Source organism: Pollicipes pollicipes, unplaced genomic scaffold (genome assembly GCF_011947565.3).
Source record: "Pollicipes pollicipes isolate AB1234 unplaced genomic scaffold, Ppol_2.1 Scaffold_1621;HRSCAF=1905_pilon_pilon_pilon, whole genome shotgun sequence".
In the NCBI taxonomy this organism is placed as follows: Eukaryota; Metazoa; Arthropoda; class Thecostraca; order Pollicipedomorpha; family Pollicipedidae; genus Pollicipes; species Pollicipes pollicipes.
In genome coordinates, this window is record NW_023595966.1 from 16,928 (window position 1) to 28,112 (window position 11,185).

Genomic DNA, 11,185 nt, shown 5'->3' on the forward strand with positions numbered 1-11,185 from the left:
TACAATGTTGTATTCATCAGGCTCCAGGCCTCGGCACGCTTCCTGAAGCTTCTCGGACGCCTAGCTTTGGTGTGTAGACGACAAGTGACGCCTTCCCGAATGCGTCGTGGGAGTGTCGGTTAGCCTGGACGCAAAGGCTCCGGGCGGCTCTGCGTGCCTGATACGGACAGCATGGCGCAGTGATGCACGCGCGCTCTCACCGGCATCAGCGGACTGACGTCTCGGTGACTGCTGACCGCTGCGGCTCATCGGTCCGCCGCCTCTGGCGGTTCTGCGTGCCAGATACGGACAGCATGGCGCAGTGATGCACGCGCGCTCTCACCGGCATCACTGGACTGGCGTCTCGGTGACCGCTGACCTCTGCGGCTGATCGGTCCGTCGCCTCCGGCGCTCTGCCGCACAGGAGCATCCTGGCGCGCGCATTAGTAACGCACTGCATCACGCAATCCCCTCCCCAGAATGCGAGTTCATTGGCAGCCCCTCCCCCCCCCCCCCCCTCCTCCAACACCGAGCGGACTACACGGTCCATTTGCCGTATCGCTCAGGAGGACGGCCACGCCTCTCACTGCTGCGGCGGGGTTGGGTCACGCGCGCTTCTGTGAAACGATTCGTCATGACATCAATGTGTTCAACGTCTTAGCATTTTCAGAAATGTTATTTTCAGACCCTGAGCCGTTTTTCTGAGGTCCAAGCCTCTGAATTCCACGTGAACGCTGGCTGTCTGTTGTGCCATTTGTCGCCATCATATTTGCCTTTGTCCCCGGGTCTTGTCACCATGGTCCGTCAGATGCGGCTGCCTTGTTTCCACGGGTTTCAAGTGATGGAAATGACGTATGAAGCCATAATTTAAGTTGTACTCTTTCCTGGCACGACATGTGCTCCCTTGTCGGCGACTGGTCGCTACAAGTGGCCCGTTCCAATGGGGATGATCTTCTCCTGACGTTTTTTGTGAAATCTTCATGGACACACGTTTTCCCAGAAGTTGAAGGACCATGTCTGCCTTTTTTCCTAGAATCTACTCATCTCGTTTTTTCTGCCTTTTTCTGCTCCCGTCTGATTATATCCTCGTGAACTCCCACCAACGTTTTTGCCAGGTTTCTGGTCCAGGATTGCTGTGCCGAAACGACGCTTTTAACTTTCTTCTGTTCGAGCTATCTCAGGTGTGTATGGCGTCTCGAGGCCAAACTGGAGAAAAAAAAGAACTCTCAGTGGATTGTGCTAAGTTGGCATTTTTTATCTAACAACACTACTACCTTTGCCCCACTCGCATTCCGCCTACTGCACATTGCGACGGATCAGGGTGCCGATTGTCTTTTTCACCCATTCCGCTATGTCATTCAATTGCAGATGAAGTCAGAGGTGCCGATTGGATTTCAAATTGCTGGAATTCCAGATAGTTTCAAGGATAAATTTGAAAATTAAATGGAGAGGGATAAACAAAGTTGAGGATTTTTTGGACGGCGTATATCATTTGTAGTGTCTGAAATTGGCATGCATCTCAACTTATTCAATGCTGTTCGTTTTCGAAACCATTCGATTCTGGGACGTAAACAAGGTTTTCATGAAGCACACAAGAAAAAACTACTTTTTTCAAACATGACATTTATCGCGTACATTGCGACATATTCCTTGCTAAGAATTCGTTTACCGTAGGTCAGGTCAGAAGTCGCCGAACTTAACGAAGTCCAAAAGTTTTGCTTTCAGACAACTTTCAGATAACTGAGTTATCAGAACGTGCCACGCCGGTTCCTGCGAAACCTTATCATTCAGTACGCCATTTCCCCCGATTTACTGTTGAAGCTGCACTGGTGCCATTTACAGCTATGCCTTTTCCATTTATGTTTAATCCCAAGAAAACGTGCAGATTGGTTGGGTTGGTCTTTTAAGGTTAGCGATGTCATTTGTCGCTTGAGTTTTCCTTAGCGGAAGTGCTGTCCTGAAAGTCACGTCCTGAATGCCGTTGCCGCAATTATCAGAACTGCGGTCATGGTCCACGTGGTGGTGCGTGGATGGTCAATGTGTATGGTGTGCGACTGCTGTTTGTCGTGATTATGTACATACCCCCCCCCCCCCCCCCCCCCCCCCCCCCCCCCCCCAGCATTCTTTGTTGGTTGATGACTCCAAGTCGTTCAGCAGTCCGCCCAATTGCACTGAGACTGGGTCACAGCTGTGACGGATGCTGTAGGTCTGACGTGCCCGGCTGTGAGAGCAAGCTGGATGGGCCTCATCGAAACGGACTGTTTCGGTCAGTGTCCTGCTGTGACAGATCCGTGACCCTGGCATCCTTCCTGGAGACATACTTTCTACACTCTTTGTATAGTTTGTCACCGAAGCACAAGTCCCAGAAGCAAACCGGCGAAAATGACGGGATAGACGTCACTGCTTGGTCAGCGGGAGCCTTGGGCTTCACTGCGTGTTGTGCGTGGTCGTGTTAACGCGTGGTTCGACGAGCGCAGCTGTCCAAAATGTGCCGAATTGAATATCTCTTTTTTCACTTTGTGTGTCTTTGCCCATTAAAAGGGGAGACGACGCCCTGCATTTGCGCACAAAATATGTACAACCGTTATTGCTATAATGTGCACGACCGCAAAGAAAATACCCGCGCGCTCCGGCACAATGAAAAGGGTGTATGGCTTCATGACATGCATTGCACTGCCATGTATGTCCAATCGAAAGGCGAAGATTCGGAGACAGTCGGGACTTTAAGTTCTAAATGTCGCAGGTAAGAGCTTTGGAATTTGTGTAACCGACGTCTTTGACCGGACCTATGGTCGCCGGATTTTAAACTCCTATAGGAAATCAGGTATGGCGCATCCAACGTTGAAGGTCTCGCAGCGATCAGTTAAAAATGTGCTGAGAACTGGGTTGTGTGCATGCGATAATTATGAAATTTTTCGGATTTGACGACTTTTGACCTGACCCAGAGTCACTGAATTGTCTAATGCGACAGGGAATCAAATATGGCACGTCCAATGGTGAAGGTTTCACAGTGATCGGTGCAGCAGGCTCCGAGATCTGAGTTGCATGCTTCTGTATGCAAAATTTTCCATTCGCGTTTTTTATACGTTTGATCTCAAGTCAGGTTATATTATTGTATCTTTATGACTTATCCTATTACACGAAATTGGTTGGTGACGGTTGCAAGACCATCAAACGAGCCTTTTCGGAGAACAAGCGTGTCTGCTTTATATGCCTGTCTTTTAGACCCTGTCGCTGCATTGCATTTCACAGCACGCTCAAGAAATTTGACTGCCAAGTGCTAAGAGCCGGGAAGGTTGCTACAGTTGGGCCCGTTGATGTGTGGAGGTGGTGGAAAGGGATTGCAGCATTTTAGGCGGTGGGCACGTTTCCAGTATTGCATAGGAAATAATTGTAGATACTTGCACAGGCCTCAGAACTCCGACGTGAGCCGGCGTGCATCTCGGTGGTTATATTTTGTGTGCCGCGGTCGTGTTTCTGCGTACGCTGCGGTATACTTGAGTGAAGTACTTGAAGAATCCCGTGCTAACTGCCTGTAGTCAATGGGCTTATCCTGTACGGAGAGATTAAACTCGTAAGAATCTGTAAGTTTTATTTTTCTGTAGACAAAGTGAAGAATTTATGCTATGAGAGCCATTTTCTTCTCTAGGGTCAAAATATATGTGATAATATTTTTGTAGTTATTCAAGTTGGTTTGTGCTGTTCTTGCTTAAAAGTGTCTTAACAGCATCCCTTAAAACATTGACTGTATATATGCTGAAATCGGTGACAATGATCACAACTTAGCCCTTGGAGTCATGCCATGCATGCCCAGAAATTTTGACTAGGATGTTCTTGCTGGGTGGGACAACTTTGTTGTAAGCTTTATATTTTAGATCTGAGCTGGAGGGGCTGTAGCACTGAAAGGATTTTAGAATTTAGAGCAGGGCACATCTCAAATGTTTGCTCTGAGAATCACATTGTATGTCTAGGTCCACAGTTGGTTTGTATGTACAGATAAACATGTCATGCTAGCTATTTTTTTATGTTAACCTCAGTTTGATGGTATCATTATCCATTCATGTGCATCTAATTGCATGCCCAAAATTTGATATGGGGGGGGGAACTTGCCCCTGTGGCTGTTCTCCCTTAGATATGACCTTACTGCCATCATGAAGTATTATTTGTACAGCTTAAATCTGGTAAGGCCTTAATTGAGACCAAAACCTTCCAAAGTGGTAATATCAAAAAACCATACTGGGAGAAACAAAATCAATAAATATATTTTATGCAACTCTGCATTCAACACACAAACCAATTTTGTAATGGGCTTTGTCCTTTTAAGTTGAAACATGTTAGTATTGCCATAGTGCATCCACAAAATTTAATAAAAACAGATCATGATTTTGTTTTCAATTTTGGCATAATACTTGATATTTCTACCCTTCTTGATGGCTAGAAATACTTTGGGAGTATTGGTAATGTACAACAGTGACAAGTTTAAAGCTCCTAAAATTTGTGTGAAGGCAGGGACTACTGCTGCTTGTTCCAAGTTTTATTCATACAGGCTGTAAGCCAAGTTAGGTAACTTATGAAAGTTAATATTTTGGTAGATGTATTCACAGAGCAATGACAACCTGGCCACTTGATTGTACATTTCATACATCCTGTAACCCTCAAGGCTACTGAAGCAAAGTGTTAGCCAAATAGTAATGTTGCGGAATTTTGAGGTTTCCCAGTAATGATTTATCCTTTTTCATTTAAATGGAAAAATGGCCAGCATTTATCTGGCTATACAGGCTACAATAGAGAACTCAATATATTAGCATGAATATCATGCATGCACATGGCATGCCAGGGACAGGAAGTATCTGATAAAGCGACAGACTGCTATGAGTCGCTTGTTTTGTAGAAAACTGGGTTTTGAAAAAACTGATAACTGCTGTACTTCTCATAATTTTGCACAATCTTCTGTTTGAATTGAAAGCATTATACCCTGAAATATGCATGCATACAAGTGATGCAGTGTGTGTTGTAGCATGCTGCTGACTACAAATACTGATATAACCCTTCCCCTTATCCAGGAGAAATTACAGAGATGTCACATTGCTTCAAAACATCACAGCTCATCAAATTTCCTTTGGGACTTGCCTCAAGATGTGGTACACTGGAGTGGAATTTCATCCATAGAAACAGCCAGGTATGAAATGTGGTGTGAGTGTGTGGATCAAGTGTTTTACCAACATGGTTTTTGAAATGATGCCTTGCGTGGGTGTGTAGTGGTGTGTGGTGGGTGTGGTGGCGTGCTTGTCTGGGACACCAGTGGTACCAGGTTTGATTCCCTGTGGTGCCTGCTCTTCCTTCCAGGGTGAGAGGCAGGTGATGCCATCAAGCCTCAGTGGCTGAATGTGTTGTAAAGCCCCAATGACACACACACACTTTGCATGGGTGTAGGAAAAGGGGGGCAGGGATTTACCCCCCCCCCCCCCCCCCCCACACACACACTTTTCAAGGTGGGGGGCCAGCATTGTTAACTCGCCCTCCCACTTTTTCAGACTTAAGTTGTGTTCAGCTTATGTTTGTACCTCCTAAACATGCATGCTGGTTTACCTAGTTCACCAACCATTTTCCTCCAGATGTGTCATCTTTTTTATTTAAGCATTGGTCATCACCTGATGTCACATCCGCGGGGCCAACGCCGCGTATACTATGGAGTTTGCAACACTGGACATGGAGGCTGTCGCTAAGATGTGCAACCATGCATGTTTAAAACAGTGTCACATAATTTTATGTCATAATCAAGTATGACTGAATGTTGAACATTTTAAGATGAACATGGGCTAGCCAGGTCAATATAAATTCAGAACCCCATTTCCATCTACAGTCGATGTTCAGGGCATCGTCAATATCTCTGAAGAACACAGTAAAAATCAGGAACTGGAGTCTGGGTGACAATTATTGGACCATCTGGACCATCTTACCACCTGACCACCTGGATTATCTGACCCCCTGGACCATCTGACCACCTGACCACCTGACCACCAACGGCGATCAGGGACGTTGTTGCGTCCATGAGGGTTCCTGTGCTGATCTGGAGCCAACGGCGCGGCTCAGACGGCCTTCCGTGTCAAGGAGGGGAACAATGTGATGGATGCATCCCTCTAAGGGCATTCGGATCGGCCAGGGGATTCCGCCCAGTGTCGCTAGCATGGCAGCCCGAGTACACCCCGCGAGGAGACGGAAGGACCCTTCAGCTCTTGACCAGAAACAGAAATGTGCCCCTAGTGGTCTAGTAAAGCAGTCACTTGGCCGGAGGAAAATGAGAGATGTCATTATTGTTAAATAGAGTGGGTAGAAATTATTTCAAACACGAACAAGGTCATCCCATGTTTGCCTTTGCCGCGTTTAGTCCTGTGCATAATCTATTAGTGAAACAAATTACATCAAAAGGTTTGAATATGCTCTCGTGCAAACTCAAGAGCAAGGACAGCGATGTCCTGGGCCGCAGTTTCGTAAAACCAAGTTATGGAAAGTATCTAAATTCATTTGTATGATAATACGAGGTGCGTTCCATTATTTTGCATTATCTGGCATGATCACAGGCATGAGTGATCAGTATGTGGCTTTGGGTGTTTTAGAGAGTTTCCTCTGCTGGATTGTTCTGGATGGTCTGAAAATCAGATAGACAGAGTCCGAAAGGAGTCGTAATGGTTGAATGCTGCACAGAAAAAACCTAATTTGTACGAGTTGCATTGGTGACTTTCATTGCACTAGTGTACCTTCCTGATGCAAATTGTGTTCTTTTAGTTTGTTTTTGCTGTTTTGTATTCAGCACGAGCAGAGAACCCACCAGAAACAAGCTTTTAGGCTGTGAGCTCAAATCTAATGGGTCAGAAAAATGATGGCTGAATTTGATTGTCTGAGAGGTCGGGGCACCAGCCAATGTACCAGATGGTAACATTTGCTCTGCTTATCTCTACCAGCTTTCATTGTGTTAAGCTACGAATAGTTCACCAACAAGTGATGAAGTTATGTGTCTATAAGACATGTTTTCTTGCAAAAAATCACCATTTGTAAATCTTACGTGCCAGATAGCTTGGCTAGGTAGTTCTTAGGGATTTGGGGGGCCTCAACTGCATGGTAAGATGGCGCCGTGATTGCGGGTGGAAGAAAGTGTGCAAGACGTAGTACCTCATATAGTATAGACCTGGAGCAGGACTATCTCTTCGCAGGAGCTGCAGTCTCCCCCACCTCAAGTCATCCTGCTCCCCTCTTTTGGGCAGCTTCCTTAAATGGAATGTTCTATATTTTTATGGGGTTTTGAACTGAAATAGGCGTCTTGAAGACCTTTCGGTGCAGTCCACGGTCCTGCCCTTCCTAAGACCTCAACTCCTCTAGCTCCTGAGCCGTTCACTCGCCCCCAAAATAGGGGAGAGCTTTCAAGGCCACCTTGGCATTCACGACGGCATAATTACGCTATTTGAATCCCGCCATTTCATAAGCCATGCCATGATGAGGGCCGAGAAAGATATGGTCGAGTCCTTTACATCTGGCGGTCGTGAGCACGATTTCCAGATATGATGGCCGTCAACTGGCTCGCAATCAATGTTGTGCAAGGTGCGATAGCGGAATCAAACATGACGTTTCGAATAGCATATTTACTAAACAGAGCAATCGTGTTGTCTTGGGCAGTCTTTTCTTCGTTTGAGTATGGCTATAGTTATAAGTGAGCTTGTTGCATCACATGTGATGCTTGCCTCAATATCTTCAAATGTGGAACATTCCCTGTTGCTTTCCGTTTAAAACAGGTGAGCCCCATAGTTGCGTTCTATGTTTCATTTTTTCTCATGTGTTTAAGTTGCGTCATGGTCACCCTCCCCATGCCCATATTCAGCTTTTCTTCCAAAGGCACGCGAACAGCGTCGATCGTTGTTACGTTCTGTTCGTCGCGTGACTGCGGGCGGTTTGCCGGCAGGGGCCGCCGCCGCCTGCGGCCGTGGCTGCGCTGGCAGGGCGTGTGCGACCATACGGCTCGCTCTGCTTGAGCACGCCGGCGCTGGCGGCGGCCGAGGCGCGGCTGCCGGCGCCAGCGCCGCCGCAGCACGTGGTGCAGCACGTGGCGCGGCTGCAGCTGCAGCTGGCGGCGCTGGAAGCGGCGCACGCGCTGCAGACCACCGGCGACTGGCGGCAGCTGCGCGCCGGCTCGCTCAGCGCCTGCGAGCGGCGGGCCTTCAGCCTGCCGCTGCCGCCGGCCGACGGCCACACTCTCAGCGGCGCCGACAGGCCGGCGGAGCGGCCGCCGCCGGCCGAGCGCCTCCCTGACCGGCCCAACCCCGACCAGTTGCGCGCCGTCGAGGCCAACCTGCTGCAGAAACGTGAGTCGGGGGTGGCTGTCAAGCCGTCTGGGCGGCCAGGCGTACGCCTGCTGACGGACTACTGTCCGCTCCTGCCCGGAGCGGCGACCGACGCGGCTCTTGCCCAGGGCCTCTGCGCGTTGTGTTGTTTCCTGTTAAGCTTGTGTTTTTTAATCGAATTTTTTAACGTTTGTTCAGTATAGCATTTTAGGTAATAATGCCATGGTTTTCATGCGTCTGTTCTGGACCTAAAGTTACGTCACTTCCCCGATGAGCTGTGACCTTATGACAAGAGGGTTTCGTGGCCTTATGACAAGAGGGTTTCGTGGCCTGCGCGTTTTATGCCTGGCCATGATCCAATGTGGTCTTGAGCACACCGGTTGCACGGCCTCGTTGATCGTCACTGCTCAGCATTATTGTTTTGCCACGCGCTGTTTGAAACGTTGGCAGGACTGGCCCTCGACCACGGTTAGATCCATTCAATCAGCTTCCTGCTGTTCCAGCTCCCGCGCATTTTTGTCATGACGCAAGACTTCTCAATCTACCACAAGGACCTTGTCTTCGACAACAGAATACGTGGAACGAAATCGGTTGTAAGTGGTGACATGCCTGTGGTGCGCATGGTTACGCATCCTGCCAGATCAAATCAGATGTTTAAAAAGATGAAAGCGAGGGATCAAATCCATAAAAGCTGTTAAATTCTCGTGACGCTCATGGTTCCTCCTCATTGCAGCACGATAGAACCTGTTATGCGTCCTTTCAGCAGCGCTGGCGTTCATATCGGGGATGCAAGCATGTTTCGAAAACGAGTAGTATGTGTAATTCCCCGTTCGCCGTGGCTGGAGATCTCGCGTGGTGGGCGGGCCGGTCGCCGTGTGACGTGCCACTCTCGTTGCAGGGGAATAGTGCCGTACATCAAGCAGTGCGCCTTGCTGCGGATAGTGGGCCACATCAAGTTCAGCTACGTGACGCTGCAAGTGCTGCAGAGCTCGGCGCATCCTGAGGACGACTCTATCCGCATCCGCTGGAGGATCCGCGGAGTCAGCGCCCTCAAGTCCATGTTGATGTTCTGGAAATTCAACATCTTTAAGCTCCAGAACAGCATTGACGAGCACGGCGTGGAGTGAGTTTTTCGTCCATCGAAAATGTTTGAAATTTGATGTAGTCCAAGTTCTGGAAGCTCCCCGCAGGAAAGCCGTACCGAAGTGCTGAATAAAAAATGCAGTTCCAGGCCCGCTAATCGTTCTGTTTTTACTTTCAGTTGGTATGACGGCTACTCCATATTCCAAGTGGGTGGCGATGGGAAGATCCACACGCACATGCCGACAAGGTATGCCAACAAGCTGGTTAGTTCGAGGGTGTGGGCCAGTCCGCCTAGTTTGCGGGACCGGTGTGGGGCAAAATACGCTCATTTTTGGCGCACATTCACCTTTGTGTGAACACTCGTGAGCCCGCTGCGTGTCATCAGCTGGTGTGCGCGCACGCGGTGACCAGCCGCAGCGGGCCCTCCAGCTGCCGTGCCGCCTCTCTCACGGCCGGTGGCCCGGCGTTGCCGCAGGTGATGCCCGGAACTGGAGCCGCGAGCTGGACTCCAAGCCGGCGCTGGGTGGCCTGGCCGCGCTCGTGTACGGCCTGCTGCCGGGAGCCACGGCCGGCGCGAGCTGGGCCAGCTGCTGGCGCTGGCCGCCCGCCCTGGAGTGGCTGGAACGCCAGATCGACACCGCCCCTGCCGCTCAGCGCCTCTCTTTACAAGGTCAGGAGCATATGTACACGGTTTTGGGTGCCAGAATCGACACCCGTCCGGCCGCTCAGCGCCGCCCTGTGCATGACCAGGGGTCACAGACACGGAACTCAGGGCGCTAATCGACATTGGCCGAGCCACTTGGTGTCATGTAACTCCAGGCCAATGTCATACACGGCTCACGTTGTTATCACACACACTGCTCTGTGATTGGTGGGGGTCATGTTTACGCTGCCCAGTGGCGTAGTAGCCCGGGGCTAAGATCGCCCGGTCCAGGTTAGCGGTTAGTGCTTTTTCCTGCTCTGTGCTGCGTAGTACGGGTGTGTTTTCAGACAGTCATCCAGATGACACGGGTCAGCCACCCACGCACCGTCAGTAAGATCGCCGCTGGGGTTTGAGCTGGGTTCATACGTGCCGGCCATTGTTCAGACTGCCGTTACCGCTTGTTTCCCACAACGCGTTCTCTGTTCCGTTTCCGACGTTTCTCCTTGGCTCGTTTTTTGTGTTCCCGCTGATCATATTTGTACTGTGACTCGTGAATCCCCAGTGCGCCACCTCCGACCATTTCCGTGGTTAGCTTTACCTCAATCGCTTCCCGACTTTGCACTGCAGAGTGACGGCGATGTTTACCTTGCTGATGGCCGGCACGGGGCCGTGACCGCCTGGTGGAGATATGTGTGTGCTGTAGTTTTGAAGGTACACCAAACACACTCTTGAATGACTTGTCAGCGTTCTTTCGTGTGGTTTTTTGGATTCTCCCAAAGGATTAAGGTATTACATGGGAATAGTGGTAAGGTAGTTTGTCACACATGGTACTCAGTTCTCGGGACCGTAGCGTCACATGGTTTGCGATTGTCACATGCGTAGTCCCGTCTGCGTACGAATGCGAATGCTGCGTCACCAGTCCACGAGTACGCTGTAACTGTGGTGTTCTTGCCTGACCGTCGCGTTGTTTTCGATCGCAGACGGCGTTGGCAGCACCTGAGTCGGCCTGCGCCCGCCTCGGGCGCTCTCTCCAGTATTTATTGTAGCTGACGGTCGCGCGTGGCGCGCCGTGTTCGCCACAGCTGCGGCCGCCGGCGCGGGTCACCGCGGTCCCGGTCTGTAGTGGAGCGTGGTCGTGTCAGCCACA

General features: G+C 49.9%; 1 protein-coding gene and 1 long non-coding RNA gene across 2 annotated transcripts; both read left to right on the forward strand.

Annotated features, from left to right (window-relative positions):
• The first annotated feature begins 3,261 nt into the window (after positions 1–3,261).
• LOC119095457 (uncharacterized) lies at positions 3,262–7,990 on the forward strand. Its single transcript, XR_005093905.1, has 3 exons — positions 3,262–3,337; positions 5,043–5,158; positions 7,934–7,990. It is a non-coding gene; the product is annotated as an uncharacterized LOC119095457 (long non-coding RNA).
• Positions 7,991–9,126: 1,136 nt separating this feature from the next.
• LOC119095448 (uncharacterized protein C6orf136 homolog) lies at positions 9,127–9,642 on the forward strand (the record flags this gene model as incomplete). The annotated part of the gene is made up of 3 exons (XM_037218277.1): positions 9,127–9,167; positions 9,211–9,435; positions 9,574–9,642. Coding segments are annotated over exons 1-3 (335 nt in total), but the record flags the coding sequence as incomplete, so codon positions are not given.
• Positions 9,643–11,185: the final 1,543 nt, after the last annotated feature.